The 16,761-nt window shown below is 41.5% G+C and overlaps 1 protein-coding gene across 4 annotated transcripts in view; it reads right to left on the reverse strand.

Moving 5' to 3' along the window:
- The window catches only part of WDR7 (WD repeat domain 7), a 221,194-nt gene that overhangs the window by 40,336 nt on the left and 164,097 nt on the right, over window positions 1-16,761 (reverse strand). For all 4 annotated transcript variants that reach the window (XM_081212629.1, XM_081212627.1, XM_081212628.1 and 1 more), the window contains 2 exons: window positions 16,167-16,249; window positions 4,579-4,678 (listed from right to left, as the gene is read on the reverse strand). In XM_081212629.1, coding sequence (XP_081068755.1) covers window positions 4,579-4,678; window positions 16,167-16,249 — 183 coding nt within the window. The remainder of the gene's footprint in view (window positions 1-4,578; window positions 4,679-16,166; window positions 16,250-16,761) is intronic.

Raw genomic sequence — 16,761 nt, forward strand, 5'->3', positions numbered from 1 at the left:
CAGATTGGTCTCCAAACAGTAGATCAGGGCTGGGGGAACCTGTGACCAATTACAGGCCAACCAGTGATCACTGACCATGCTGGCTGGGGTGGATGGATATCAGAATCCAGCAACATCTGGAGGACCAAAGGATCCCCATTGCTGCAGTAGATCTTCAGTGGTGTCCTGCCTCTGAATATAAGTAAGACAGTAAGAGCTGTTCGACAGTGGAATTTGCTGCCAAGGAGTGTGGTGGAGTCTCCTTCTTTGGAGGTCTTTAAGCAGAGGCTTGACAACCATATGTCAGGAGTGCTCTGATGGTGTTTCCTGCTTGGCAGGGGGTTGGACTCGATGGCCCTTGTGGTCTATTCCAACTCTATGATTCTATGATTCTATAAGTGGGTTGCATTTAACTATCATAGCTATTAGTCACTTTGAGAAAATGTTGAGTGAACCAGGTAGATAAACCCAATAGGTAAATTTACAACAACAACAAGAAAATAGAACCTGCTAGACCTATCCTCCATGAATTTGCCTAATGTGTTGTTAAAGGCACCATGAAGTCATTTGACTGTAGGGAATTCCTAAGTTTGGGGATTTCTGGTAGTTACGCTTGCCATACGTCAGGAAAATTCTTGACATGTCATGATTTTCGGGTGTAAAAATGGCATCGGGGGGGATTTTCCCGAATCAGCAAAATGTCAGGGAAAACCTGGATGTATGGCAACGTGATGGAAAAAAAGGAGAGGAAACGTGGCAACCCTAGTGGTAGTTAGCCATTATTTCTGGCCACCACTCTCACACATTCATCTAAGCCTTCTTGCAAGAGCAGAGGACTTAGGGGAGTCAACCCCTCACTTTGTGAGCTAATTTATTGCTGCTTCTGAGAGTCTCCAAAGCCTGGAGACAAGTGAAAGACCCACCCAAGTGCCTGGGGTGCCAGAGAAATCAGGGAAAGATAGGGGTCTTTCTCCCCCATCCAGCACAAAATAAGACATGTTGCTTCCATGTTTTCTGTGAAGTACAGAAAGTCTGGACAGAGAAATATCATTCTGTTCCAAGCGGCAAGATCACGAGGAGCCTCACTTGACACTTTCATTCTATCTAGTAGGATCTGCTAGTGTTGCACACAACCCTCCTGTTTGCCACACACTCAAAAGCAAATCTAGCGCACCCTAAATCCCTTACATAGCAACCAGAATTTTTCCTGGTCAATGGCGAAAGGAGAATGTTAGATATGCATTTTTGAAAAATGGAAAAGAAAACTACCATTTATTCTGTTGTATAATTTGTTGATAGTTTTGTTGTCTGCCTATGCACATGAGGACCTGTGACTTAGATCCATGTTTTTGTAGTGCTGTCAATCACCGGATGATTTTTACACTGCAAGCTATCAATGAAAGCTTTAAAAGTTTTTGGTTGGACCCTGTGTAAAAACAAACTAATTCAAGAGGACCCATTTCAGTTGTACTGAACCTCCCCCCCCCCCCAGAAAATGTTGGGGGGGGAATGGAGTAGGACTTGGGGTGGGGGAGTGATCAGATGGAGTGGTTCCCATGGCATTCCCTCCAAGGCCATTTGTGCCTACACAACCCCAGACCATAATAATAGTGTGAATCAGTCTGTCCTTGAGTGTACTTCCAATGAGAACATCTTTTCCTCACTCAAACATCCTTTCCCTGTGAATATAACCAAACCGGCTGATGGAGCTGTTCATGCGAATTACCTAAAAAGGCTTGGATTTAGTTGTAGTCATTTAAAAGATGGTGCCATGTCAAACAACAACAAAAAACCCAAAACACTTCTGGCTAAAAGGTACAAATATAAGCCAGTTATTTGCCTTTTTCAAGCTGCCCGTTGCCGAAACACAGAATGCATCCTAAAAGGTTGCTGGGAGGAAAGGGGGGAAAAGTCAGGGAGATAAGATACTCCAGCATGTCTACTGAACCAAGGGCAAACCAAGCCAGAGGGAAGATTTTCATTGCAGATTCAGCCATTCATACAGAGATGTAGCTGTAAGCACTTGCCCAGCCTGTCCATCAACACCTCTGACCTTTGTTAGCTACTTTAGACTCACAGACACATTTTTAAAAGCACATTTTAGAATCCATAATGTGGAGCCATGCTTTCTAGAACTAGTGGTGGAAATAAAACTCACTGTATTTACCCTGCAGACATGTTAGCAAACTAACTGTGGGAGGGAGGGAGGGAGGGACACAGGATGAACTCTTCTTTGTGCTATTGTTTGAAATAAAGGGGGAAGGCACAGAGAGTAAAACAAATGAGAAAGAAACATCATTTGTTAGCCAGTCTTAACCCATGGTTTGTTGTTGGCTTACAGGTTGTGGCTTGTTTGGGAGTAACAAACCATGTTCCTAAGCTCTACCCATCTTGGTTTGTTTACCTGTCAGCACAAGGTGAGGACTGAAGTGGAAGCAATTGTGTTGTATGTATGTACCAGCTTGCTTTATAAAGTGAAGCTTTTTGGCTCACTGTTATGTGAGAACATGACCATGTGTGAGGGTTCCTCTGACTGAGGACTGAGGTCATTCATGCTTGAAAAGCCTTAGTTCAAGATGGATCAATCACGTGTATCTCCTGATAAGAGAATAAAATCCCTTCTTTTGCCTGACAAAAGAGGAGCTGAGACGCCAAAAGACGACCAGCTATTTGTGCTTCCTCTGATATTCATTGTCAGATGTCAGTACCGGCCATATTGGAATGTTAAATGGCACTTCTATTTATTGCCAGTCCACGGGTTTTCTTTCAGTGAAGGACAGCATGGGAGTATGATGCTCTTCTTATGAGATGTGTGTTTTATAACACATAGACAAATAATCTAGAGCAGCAGCTGGGAGTCTCCAGCCTGCAGGCAAATTTGGCCCAAGTGAAGCTCTTTCCCCCAAGCCACGTCCACCTGCCCTCAACTTGACATCATATATGATGTCAGGTGTGGGGCAGGTAAGGACGGAGCTCCCTGCTGAAAGTGGGGTTTGCAGACAGCGCCTTTGCAAGTGCTGACAATCACTTGGCTGGTGGTGCTAACCAAGATCTGTCCTGTCAGGGTACTGCCATCGGAACAGGGTAGGGAAGCAGAGGGGCAGTTGGGTTACAGGGAACCTCCGAAAATCTTGCGAAGCAGTTCCCCTTCCTGTGGTGAGGAAAGCCACACCTCCAGTGGGGAAGAGGGGAAAGGACCAGAGGATGCTGCTGGGAGCCTCAGCACTGCTCCTGGCCAAGCCTGTCAGAAGGGAAGCAGACCCCTTCCATTGCCCACCCTGCGCAGAGGTGTAAAACGCAAAGAAGTAAGGAAAAGGCTGGGAGTGATGAAGCTCTTATGTTGGGGGAAGACCCGGAAACGACCACTCCTGGATTCTGCTAGCGACTGAGGCAGACATGAACTTGTGGCTCTGCACCGTAAATAGTTTTGCACCAAAATAAAACCTGTAAAAGACAGGTCAGAGTCCTGACTGGTTACTCACGAGCAACCACCATTGCCATCTGACATGTCCCTTTGCCTGCGCGGCTTGAAATAAAGGGGGAAATGCTTCCACTGACATCAGGGTGAGGTCGAGTGATTGGCAGGTGGGAGGCATTGCTGACCTGCCAAAATGATCTGTGGAGGTCACAGGACCTAAGCGCCACTGACTGGAAACAGTTCCCTGCACCTCCCCCCCCCCCCGGTAATTGGGATCTGAAGAAATCAGCACTGCAACTATGGCACTTTGGAAGAACAGAGGCTCACGTTCTAAAATAAATAGGGTATTTTTAAAAATTAAGAAAAAAGCAACTGAAGATTTAGCCTGTAATTTTTTAATGCAGCTGAGAGCAAACTGGAATAGATTGCCTCTTCCCTAAGTAGCTAGGATATATATATATATATATAAATATAGAGAGAGAGGGAGAAGAAGAAGAAGGTACGGTTTGTATGTGTGTGTCTTGAGAACACAAGGAAAAATAAGTATCAGACGATCCTGACCTATGGCTCCTAGCAATGTGAGAAGGCTGGTATCTGTCTCTTAAGATTAGACATTTTTGTTTTTTCTGCCTTGGTAGAAGAACCTGGCGTGTTTTGACCCAATGAAATAAATTTACAGTTTGATCTTAAGTACATTTACAGTGTGATTAACTTAGTAGTAATTGTGCTTACGGTCGCAGGTTAATTTCAACTACATTCTGGTGATGATTACTTGTAATGTTTTTAATCTATCGTGCTTGCTTTAAAAAGCCTTGAATATATATATGAGAAATATGGGCTTGTATATATTTAATGATCTGACTAAAACAGCTCTACTTCAAACAGAAGAATTAACAGGGTGGGAACGGTATCTGAAGTAAGCAAAACACTCAAGATACCCTTTGAGAAGTTACGGCTTTTTTCGGACAGCTATTATTAACCCATCTGTGCTGGCCATTCGGTTACAGCAAATGAAAACAGTAAGACTCTATATACATTGAGTCCTTCATTAAACTATTGATCCCCCTTAGCATTATCCATAATGTTCCAGCGACTCAGCATGTCAACTGGTGCAGAGCTAGTCTCTTTCCTTTCAATAACTTCCACAGTTTACAGAGAGGAGATCACAATGATTTATTTACCTGACATTTTCCAGTCCGGATGTCGTAGAGGGCCACTGAACCATGGCGAGATCCAACTGCTATTCTGTGGCTCCGCTCATAATAGCTGACCATGTAGAACCTGAATTGAACATTAGAGGAAGGAACGAGTGAGATTTGATCAGACTGTGAGGGATGCAAAACTTCTTTTTTTACTACACTCTGGTAATTAATAGCACTGCTAGTATCAACGTTTTATTTCACAGCCTGGTCCTGCAAATCCACTTTAGCCAGGGATATGCAAACGGCTGTTCTAACTGCCATGACACCCTTGTCTTGCAGCTCTGCACCTTACCAGATGAATGCACCTATCTAGCTTCTTATGCAACAATTTAAACTGAATAAAGACTCTTGGCAGAACATAGAAACTGCTCTGAATAGACCTGATTGGAGCTCTCTGTCTTTTTTAAAGACTATAGGATATTTATTCAATCTGTCCAGATAAGATTTTTCTTGAAACACATATAGTATTTAATTTTTGGAAATTTATTTCTTCATCCCACACTTCTCCTAATAATCCCATTTTATTTTATTTTATTATTTATTTTAATATTTCACATATATACACACATAGAGTATGCAAAAAAGAAAAAAAACCACATACATAGAAAAGAAAAGGAAAAGGAAAAAAGAAAACAGTACCCGCAAAACAAACATTTTCAATTACACTTCTACGTAAGTAGTACAAGCTGTCTTTTTACATCTAACTGGCTTGACTCCTTGATTCATAACATGACTTCCTGCTACCCTTGAACGTACTTAGTAGTTCCTTATTCTAAATATTTGTAATCAGCTGTTAAATCTGTGGAGAAACATTCTGGTTGTCGGTGGGATCTACGCCAAGCCAAGTGATGGTCTGGGAACCTCCTTTTTTATGTAATTTATAAAAACATCCCATTCTTACTTTCTTATAAATAAAATAATAATAATAATAATAATAATTATTATTATTATTATTATTATTATTATTATTATTATTATTATTATTATTATTATATTGTGTGTGTCCAAAATCCTGTGCCCATTTTACCATTACATCTTTGACCTCTTCATCTTTTAGGCGCCTATTTAATAATAATTTATACATTTTAGACAGATTTTTTCATTATTGAGAGGAGTTCTTTATCTAGTTCAGAAAGTATCTTGTAAAACCCATTTTCCCTTTTATCTGGTTTGAAAATTCTGTTGAGTTGTTGATATTGCAGCCAATATGTTTACGCCGATATGTTTTAATGTGTCACAGTCCTTTAGTCTTAGTTGGTTATCTCGTTCTTCTAATAATTTTTTATATGTTAGCCAATTGGTACTCATGTTTTTCCTTTAAACCGCCATTGCCTCCATTGGTGATATCCACCACGGGTGTTTTTTTTTTGCTCTAATCAATTTTTATTTCTCTCCCACACCTTGAATATTGCCTTTCTAACAATATGGTTTTTGAAACCCTTATGTATTTTCACTTTTTCATAACCCAGATAACCATGCCAACCTACTATGTTATCCCATCCTTCTATATCTAATAGGTTAGCATTCTTTAAAATAATCCAGTCTTTTAACCATACTAAACATGCAGCTTCAACGTATAACCTAAAGTCTGGCAATGCAAATCCACCCCTTTCTTTTAAATCTGTTAATAATTTGAATTTGATCCTGGGTTTCTTGCCTTGCCATATGTACCTCGCCAGGAACCTATGTCATTCTTTAAAGCAACTAATTCCATTTATAATTGGGATGGTTTGAAAAAATAATAATTGGGGGAGGACTACCATTTTAATTGTTGATATTCTCCCATTTTAACAATCCCATTTTATCCTACCAACAACCCTGTAAGGCGCATGAGGTTGAAAGTGCAATATAATAAAATAATAATAATAATAATAATAATAATAATAATAATAATGCATTAATTCATCTAAGATCACCTAGCAAGTTTTGTGGCTGGGCAGGTATTTGAACCCAGGTCTCCCTGGTCAAACTCTGCAAGCTGTACTGCAATGGCAACCATTAGGAGCAGTGCTATTTTTCTAGAAAAAGAAGAGCCGGAACTAACCTTGAACACCTCCCTCGTTCTCTTAGAATGGCAATGGCGCCTACTTGAGAGGTGCTGGAACTGAGTTCCTGTGAGTTCTGGCTAACAAAACCCCTGTGTGTTTTTGTTTTTCTGTGCTACACTCCTTTTGCAAGGGTAAGCCCATTCAAATGTGGATATATGCACAACTCTGGCTACAATCGAGGAATAACAAGCATATGCAGCACCGAAGACCCAAGCAAGCGAAAAAAAACATTATTCGTGTCAGCACACAGTTCCGTGTTTCTGGCTTCACTGTGAGAGGAAATGGGAGCTAGGATACAGCATCCATATGGAGGTTAGATACAATATTTTTTGCCTCCCTCATTCTTTTCACATGCAACTGATAACAGTTGGATTACTGCTGATGGTTTAACTAGGTGGTGATCTGGAAATCAAATGCTGATCATTGGTTTATTGATTGCCTGCTACAGTTTTCTGCACTGAAGGCCTGATTTGCCACTATATGAAGGGATTTCCCCTCCTGCCACCACCGCACAGAAGCAGGTGGGGGATTTCTGTCTGTTCCTGCATGGCACTGTGTAGGCGATGCTAACATTAACTGCACCTGCTTACATTGGCATTCCAAAATCTCTTCTCTTGGAAGAGGGATAGATAGATATAGAAGAGTACAGTGGTACCTCGGGTTAAGTACTTAATTTGCTCCAGAGGTCCGTTCTTAACCTGAAACTGTTCTTAAACTGAAGCACCACTTTAGCTAATGGGGCCTCCCGCTGCTGCCACACCGCCAGAGCACGATTTCTGTTCTCATCCTGAAGCAAAGTTCTTAACCTGAAGCACTATTTCTGGGTTAGTGGAGTCTGTAACCTGAAGCGTATGTAACCTGAAGCGTATGTAACCCGAGGTACCACTGTATTGCAAACAGCCCCAACCAACCTTCTTTCCAGGAAAGATGGTACGAGGGAGCAGTGGCGTAGCGTGGGTTGTCAGCACCCGGGGCAAGGCAAGTAATTTGCGCACCCTAACCCATGGATTTTAGCAGGGGGCAGAGAGCTGCAAGTACGAGCGCGCCCCCCCCCCCATGTTGCGGCCGGTGCGGCCGGCCCCCCCTGCACCCCCCACGCTACGCCACTGCGAGGGAGAAACAAATTCCTGATGAAAACGGGAAGAGGATGAGGAAAGAATAGATTATAATGCAAATACTGGCATCTTTTATTTTTTCAGCTGCAGTGGGGGGCAAAACACAATGCAGTACTGAAAAGGCGATTCTGAAGAGCAAGGAGGTTTTAGTCTAAGGAATTCTGATGCCTGAGGCACTGAAGTTTGTCCATAATTATTTAATACGGCTGAACAAAACACAGGCAAAAAAATTGAAAAGGATTCTAAGATGTTGCTTTGCTGCAGTTTGTTTTTTTGTACAACAATAGATTAGGGAGAAAGCAACAGGTGGCTCTGTGCTTTCTTGATTGGGATTGAGTAGAATTTGGGGAGCATAATTTCATACACAGTTTGCACCAGCAAAGACTTCTGTGCACAGGAATGCAGTTTCGCTCTAATGCAGCCTTGCACAATTTGTGACACTACCAAGCTAAATGCAATGAAGAGTAACCTATAAGGGAATATAAAGATGGGGGCAATTTTGTAGGGCTGTGTTAACAGTTAACCTTGCATTCTGGACGTTTGCAATTTCTCTCGCAAAAAGGCAGTGGGTTGTTAATGATGACACGACAAAGTGACACCCAAGAACCACTGAGGTTCTTGATTTCTGATCCTTCTTCATGGCAATGGTCCAGCACACAGAGATCTACTCGGGATATATCAGCACTATAAGTTTCTACCAGTTTCATACTCGTTTAATTTGAGGAGAGTGTCTTTTAATGGTGCTAGTTTTTTAATCTGTTGTTTTATCTTTCTTTGTGCATCTGTAGGTCTTAAGATTTTATAATTCTCTATTTTGTCCTGAGCCAGGCTTCCTTAACCTTGGCCCTCCAGATGTTTTGAGACTACAATTCCCATCATCCCTGACCACTGGTCCTGCTAACTAGGGATCATGGGAGTTGTAGGCCAAAAACATCTGGAGGGTCGAGGTTGAGGAAGCCTGTTCTAAACCATCCTGGAAATATTTATACTGAAGGGTGGAATATCAATTCATGCAATTGAAATAAACACCCCTTAAAGCTTTTGCTACTTGCATGGGATTTCCAAAACAGTATGGCCATATTCACATGCAATACTAAGTCAAACATCCTGGCATAATAAGCAAAGCACACACCAGCATGCAGCCCCCTGGCTCCTCCCTCCATGTGCATGGCTGAACATGCTGGGATCCAGCACTTAACCATATCTTTCCATTATGTGCGAACTTAAAAACTATGGTTTGTGACTTCAGAACAAACCAGGATAGGAAGTCCTGATTTAAAGTTGGCTTGATATTCTGGCTTGGTTTGAACCAGGCTGGGTTTGCACGTAATAGAAAGCTATGGTTAAATGATGAATCCTAACTTTGTCAGTTACTTTCACAAAGGAAGAAGCAAAGTGGTTGCAAAGGACCTGCAAAGGACCTCAGGAATCTCCCAGCTTATTAAATCAGGATTTCTGGCTTAGTATGAATTCAGTCTGTGTTTCTGTGTGCACAATCCCCTGACAATTTGCAATAGCTGGTGCAGAGGCCTGTTTTTCTGCATCACCACCACTGAGGTCTTGCATGCTGGTATTTTTTTTTACTGGTGTTATTCTATATCAATATTTTTATTTTTGTAAGAAGACAGTATAACTGAAAATGCTTCTTGATAGAATAATGAAGGGAAGGAAATGTGGCTTGCCCAACATCAGACAATCAAGATGGGAAACAGAATCGTTTACAACTACAACAACAAAAATATTAGTAGAGTCAATACAGAAGAATATTCCTCAGAGAACAGGAACAAAAATATTTTTCTAGCTGGTTTCCCAAAATTTCATTCTTACATATATATATATATATATATAAAGCTAGTTGACCACTAAATTTATAAGAACTCTTAAAATATAATACATAAATTAAAAACACACTGTCTTGAGAGAATTTAAAAATATTTGCTACAAGCATTCAGATGGTGTGCATGCAATGGTACTAATAATAGATGATCCATTTTATTTGACATGCTTTTACTGAAATGTGGAATATCTATTTACGTATTTGCCACTCTCCATCTTAAGTCTTCTTAAAGTATGATAGATTTTATCTCATAATGCCAACTTTCCAGTTATAGACATTCAGAGTAAGTTTATCTTAGCTAATTTCACTTATTCTAAACATGTCTATCTTGGACAAGATTTTATCTTAACATGAATGATTTTGATAGGTTTGATAGATTGCTGATTTGTCATATCAGTAATTGTAGGTAATGCAATTATTTGATTTAAATTATATCTGAAATTGCCAATTACGTTGTGAATGCTTGGTCATGTTCAGTCATTGGTGATCTAATTATTGCATTGTAATGGCCAATTGGCTAAGCAATAAATTTGAAATTCATACATCTATACTTAAGAGGTTCCACAGATTTTGTGTTTTGTGAACTGTCACAGTTTCAAAGTTGACATATGATATGACTGTTTGAGAAGGACAGGCCATGGCAAATAAATTCACATAGTGAAGGGCAATGTTTGCACTTGTTTTGAACAATCAACCTCAAGGTGATGTTGGGACACAGGCACTCTTTCCTTTGGTATAAATAAGCTGTTTGCTTAACACCTATTTTATCTGAAATAAAATAAGCCACGACTCAAGCCATTCTATGGTAATTCTTTCAAGTCACTGTCTATTTTTACAAATAAATAGAGGGGGAAACTAGGCAATGCTTATTTAAAGAGTGAATAAGATTGGATTCCAAATATTTACAATAACCCGAGTGCAACCATAAGTGAACACTTAGGTTCACACTTCTGTACTCCCTCGAGAAGCAGCCTTTTGTTGGCTGCAGATGCTGCCAAGCATTGGCAGGAGGAAATGGGGATGTGCAGAAATCAGTGCACACAGCTAAAGAAGCCTAGGGAATCTCACACAGAAATCTCTCTTCTCACCACCCTGTTAAACTGAAGCTCTAAAACAGAGGTCAGAAGGAGGTCTCCATGGAGGGGGGGTATGCTGTGGACTTGCATTCTCCCTATCAGTCTGGCTGCTGATGCTTTTGTTGACTCTAGGAGGTGAGGTTGGGCAGCCTGGCCGAACTCAGGTATTGGATCCTGGAGACCTGATCTGAAAGATTCAAGCAATAAGAACTGGGCATATAAGTGGAAACCTGAAGCACACCGTCTGTTATGTTTGATTCACTGTGACCTGAGGCTGAATGGACAGCCTTTTTCATGATGACCTTTAGGTCAGAATTCCTGGGGTTTTCCCTCTCCTCTGGCTTCCTCTCTGTCACCATGGGCATTCCCAATCCCCTCACTTCAGTTTCCTAGGAATCGACTTTCTCTCTTCATTGAGTTGCATTTTGTTTCCTGTTTCCTCTCCATCTGCCTCCCCCCCCCTGTCCCGAAACAACTATAGCGCTTGTATTTTTATTTAGTTAATATACAAAGCATTTATAAGCCACTTAAAAAAAAACACACCTCTAAGCGGTGTACAATATAAAAACAATGTCATCAAAACAAAAACACAACATGAAACCAATGCAACAGTCAAAATAAAACACCACACGGAACAAATAAACAACAGGAAATTGGGGGGTTCAGAAACATAAATCAAGGTCAGAGCTCAGGGAAAGTCTGGAGAAACCAAAGATGTACTAGAATAAACACCTCCACTGATACTCCATCAATATTGTTACCATTTCTTCAGCTGTAGCTCCTCACTGAATTTTAATCCCAAATATCAAACAACTACAGTTCAGTGATAGCATTCCTTTTAAAGGAAGGCTCATGGTAATGATTGTATTGAAGATTTTGCTGAATTAAGGCCTAAACAAGAGGAGGCCTTGCTACTCCTAACATTTTCAAAATGTCAAAAACTACATTACCCTATGCCTAACACAATTTCTACTACTATTCTATTGTTTCAGCTTGCAGGATCCCTGTCTGGCATTTTAATGGCACATACAGTAGTCAGAATACAAGATTAGCCAAAATATCAGAAGATATCGGTCTGAATAAAACACAGTCAATAGATACTGGATTTGACCCACAGAGTTCTGTGCAACAAATGGTTCAAGAAAGCTGATGAAGATGCATATCCCTATATGATTTACGTTACAGATTAAATGGGACATCCCCACTGCTACTTGTGGGAAAGCCGATGTGGATTACATTGGCTGACTGTCCTCTTGATGCGCACTGCAATCCTGAAGCGCAGTTAGATAATGATAGCAATTAATATGAAATATGAGGCTCACCACCACTGAAGCATACATACATGAGTTACAAAAACAGAGTGTAAATGTAGATGCTCCAAATCAGGTCTGCAATGCGCAGACTATTAAAACTATAAGTTGTAGGCCACAGTTTTAGCAAGGTGCCTAATTTATGCTTGCTAAAATGAGATGCTCGCCCTTATTAAGATCCAGCAATTGAGCTTCCTTGAGTTTAAACTAATTTACTTCTCAATGCGGCTGAACTGCTTTGCAATTTAACTTTTTTTGCTTTGATCTGCAAAGGATGCTCCAGGGCAGCCTGAGTTCTGGTAAACAAGATTGCATGGGAATCTTCATTGAACATGAAGTTGACCAGAACAAAGGCAAAGTCTAAAAGATTATTAAAATTTCAAATAAAAGGAGGGGAGAAGATTAGTCTGCAAACCAGTAATTTCTTTGTGTGTGCAGGGTGGGGGTTGGGGAGGGCTACTTGGAAGGGAAGGGGGAGGTCCCTTCCAAGTAGTCCCGTCCCACCCCCATAACTACTTCTCCAACAGTTTGCCTCCCTCCAAGGCCAACTTGTAATAAAAGAATGGAAGAGGAAAGGCAAATTCGTTGATTTAATCTGATTTAATCTGTGAGTTCTAATATAACAGACGGATCTAATAAATCTGCACGTGAGAGTACCGCTGTATTGATCAAAGCATATTCTCTTTGTTTCTGGGTTTTGTACATGGGTGACATTAGGCATCACTGTGGAAGAGACATTTCCTCCATGCACGAAGGAACACCTTTTCTAAGCCAATACTTTGGATCTGGTCGTTGTGCTGGAGGTGGGAAGGTTTACCAGGATTGGATGAACCCTTTTTGGCTTCACTCAGCCCCAGGAAGTGGATCACAGCTTGCCTGCCTATTTGGCCAATGGCTGGCATGTTGTGATGCCGGTCCCACCCCTTCGCTGAAAGAAGGTAGATTTCCAGGGGGCGCTGTGTATTCCCCTCCCCCGAAAAGGGAGTGGTAGGCCAAATAAGTTTGGGAACCCCTAGTCTAAAAGTTGTATACTGAGTGATCTGTTAGCTGTGGTAGGAACCATGTGTGAAGGGGGAGAGTCTCTAAGATCTATGTTTCAACACAGAGATTGTCATGAGGGGTCACAGAGAGAGGGGTCAAAAGTAGGTGATGACTGGGCATGACAGATGGGGAAGGGGATGTCAGGGTCTGGGAGTAGAGGAGCACGTGACCACCAACCTACTTTGAACATGAGGACCATGAAAGTACCCCCCCCAACTCAATCTAACATGAAGACTATAGGTCAATCCAACCCATGACCCTCAACAGGCCTTTGTGGCAGAAAGCAAAAAGGACAGTGGATCTTAACAACAAATCCTATTGGAATGGCTTTTGTTCTTATTGGAGTATTGCCTCTAGTGTTCTTGCCTCCAGCGCCCCTCCCTTGCTGAAAAGAAGACAATGGAATTGTCATTAGTCTCCACACTTTACTTAGGAGACAGCTGTTATCATGGCTTATAATAACAAAAAATAACAGCTTAGCTGGGGGCGGGGGAATATGCTTTGATATTGTTCGAACTGACAGCACTATATGATCACAACAGGTATGCAATTGAACATTTAATCAGTATAGCAGGAAGATCATTATCATATTAAAATATTTAGTAAGAGGATCATGTCAAAAGTTTCCACTTGGATTCCTTCCAGAGTTACAAAGCAAAATCATATTAAAAAAAATCTCTCCTGGTCTGAAAGCTAATCTGTACTGTCATTAGCACAACGCTGTATCATTTTTATAGAAGCCATAATTACGTACAATAAGATATAATACATGCTATTTAATACAATTTAAAAGGCAATGTGTCTCTATTAAACATGCCTCCAGGATAGAGAGTTTTCTCACATTAATTCCAACTTGTCCTTGCCTTTGCATTTCAAGTATGTGATGCAGAGCAGATTTTCAGTAGCGCAGCCTATAAGAATTGCCGTTCCTCTTTTTGCTTTCACAGCGTGCTACACTGAAATCACTACCTGTGCTCTTTTATTTAACAGATCTATAGCCCGCTTTGAAAATTAAAAAATCTTCCCAAAAGCAGCTTAGAAAATACACATCAAAACACAGACAATAATAGCCTAATCATCTGCTCTAAAATACTGCTCAAAAGCTAGCACTGTCATGAGAACCCAGCATAGCCTAAATATTGCTGTACGCCACCCCAAACTCTGAGTGGTATGAGATTCCAGGGGTTCCAGGCGCTTACCCAGGGTTCGTGTTTCATTTTCAAATGACGGACAGCGGAGACTGTGGTGTCTTCATGATATGTGGTTTATTTACACATACATACAACCTGAGCCTATGATGGAGGGATCCATAGTATTAATGCCCCAAGAAACCCTTATTCCCCCATAGCCACAGCCTTGGATTTAAACAAAAATCAAACATTGCTCTGTCTCTGTCTTTCCAGTTTGCTGCTTTGCTTCTAGCTCGCATCAGTCCAACCTCTCTTCTCAACTCTGCCTTTTTCTTCTTCTAACTACCTGCCTGAGTGCTCACAGGAAGGACAGATCGTGAAGCTGAGGCTCCAATACTTTGGCCACCTCATGAGAAGAGAAGACTCCCTGGAAAAGACCCTGATGTTGGGAAAGATGGAGGGCACAAGGAGAAGGGGACGACAGAGGATGAGATGGTTGGACAGTGTTCTCGAAGCTACCAGCATGAGTTTGACCAAACTGCGGGAGGCAGTGGAAGACAGAAGTGCCTGGCGTGCTCTGGTCCATGGGGTCATGAAGAGTCGGACACGACTAAACGACTAAACAACAACAACAACTACCTGCCAGTTGAGGGAGGGCCACCCATTTGCTGGCTTGTACAAAGTCAATTCCTTTGCTCTCCTTAATGGCCCACCACTTCACCAGGAAGGTATCTTGGCTATTCCAGGAAGTGACAGGGCTGTCTGAAACTATCAAGAGATAAGGCCTGTCTGATTCTTCCTGCAATTGAGATCCACAACTGAGGGACCACAGCTCGAAAGACCCTACTCTATGTGCCCAACAGCCTGATAGTCTTGGCCAATGGGTACCTATCAAAACCTCTAAAGCAGATCTTCAGAAGCAATAGAACTTTTAACACTCAACATACACATGGCGTCATGGTCCTTACAATTGGATCTTCACATCAACTCTGGTTGGGCAGCAAACCTGCCATGGGCCCTATGGAGATCATAGCATGGGAAGGTGCGGGCTGTATGGCCATGTATCAATGTCTCTTGTGGATGCGATCTTGAAGCCATTGCTTTTCCTCACTGATGGCACTGTTTTTCTTGAACGTTTTCTACCCTGAAGATGCCAGAGTGAAGATAGAAAAACCTGCTTTCTTTTCCTGCACTCACTCCAATCTGGATTATGCCATGTGGAGGGCATAATAGCCACTGCTACCCAAACCATAAGAACAGGTAGTAGAAAAAGGAGGGCATGGTTTTCTGAAATGATCCTTCACCATGCCCAAAAGTTGTTGGGAATCTGAGGTGAGATACCCACTCAGCGGAAGTTGCCCCCAGTTCAAGTCACCACACAGAGTCAACTTAAGGTCCGAAATAGTTGACTACTGCAGAAGATAAGGCTTCAGTAATACCATTCTGGATATGGATATATACATACAGCTTGTAGGCTTTGCAGATACAGACACACACACACACACACACACACACACACACATATATATATACAAGTACAAAGTATTTCTGCTGCTTCAGCAGTTCCAAGATGTAACACAGACTTCAATTCACTTCACAAGATTCACTGACTGACTAATGAACTGACATGCCTTAATCATATAGATGGCACTGAGCTGTTTCCATAGCAACTGGCTTGGCTGACCATGCACCTGTTGGCTTATCTCAGACATGGGATGATTTGTGCTCATGAAGGAAATTAACGCCTTCCTCCATGTCCCATTCCTCCAACAAAAGTCGGCACATTATGAGCTATTCCAAAGAACTTTCAACTTAATACTGAACATGAGCTTCTGTCCATGATTTTGGTTTAGATAGGAGTCAATGTAAATTGATCCAAACCCTGTAACATTCCTAGGACAGACTATTCATTTGCCTAATGCCAATAAACTATAGTAACAGGAAGGGATAGGAATTATAACAGCTGCAAAATCTGCTCATCACCAGTCTCTTTTCAATTTGTGACCCTACCTGCAGATAGCTGGAAAGCACTCTTGAAGTCCTTTTTTCTTGACTAATGAACCTTCAAGACAGTACATGATGATGTCCATAACCTATAAGTAAATTTGAAAACAAATGTTAAGTATACCAAAAAAAAAAAAAAAAAAAAAATGTAAGGAAAATACTAGGCTTAGGAAGGTTCAACTGACAAGCTGGAATGTGCGCAGAGGTGGGTGACGAAGATGATTAGGAGTCTGGAAACCAAGCCTTATGAGGAATGGTTGAAGGAGTTGGGGATGTTTAGTCTGGAGAAGAAGAAACTGAGAGGAGGTATGATGGTCCTCTTCAACTATCTGAAGGGCTATCACATAAAATATGGAGCAAGCTTGTTTTCTGCTGCTTCAGAGGGTATGATTTGAACCAATGGACAAGAAAAAGAGATTCCAACTTTTTAAAAGGAGCTCAGCTCAACCCCACTACCCACAACACTAGAATGGGCTGGTCTGGTTGGCAGGATGGCCCCTTTCCGCTTTGGGGAGATAATCTGAAGAAAGGCTTTTGCCTGCACAGCTAGCAGGAGGTGCCAACCCAAGCACCATAAATGCCCTCCAGGAATCTCTGTGGA

This window comes from Podarcis bocagei (genome assembly GCF_964188305.1).
Source record: "Podarcis bocagei genome assembly, chromosome: 11".
In the NCBI taxonomy this organism is placed as follows: Eukaryota; Metazoa; Chordata; class Lepidosauria; order Squamata; family Lacertidae; genus Podarcis; species Podarcis bocagei.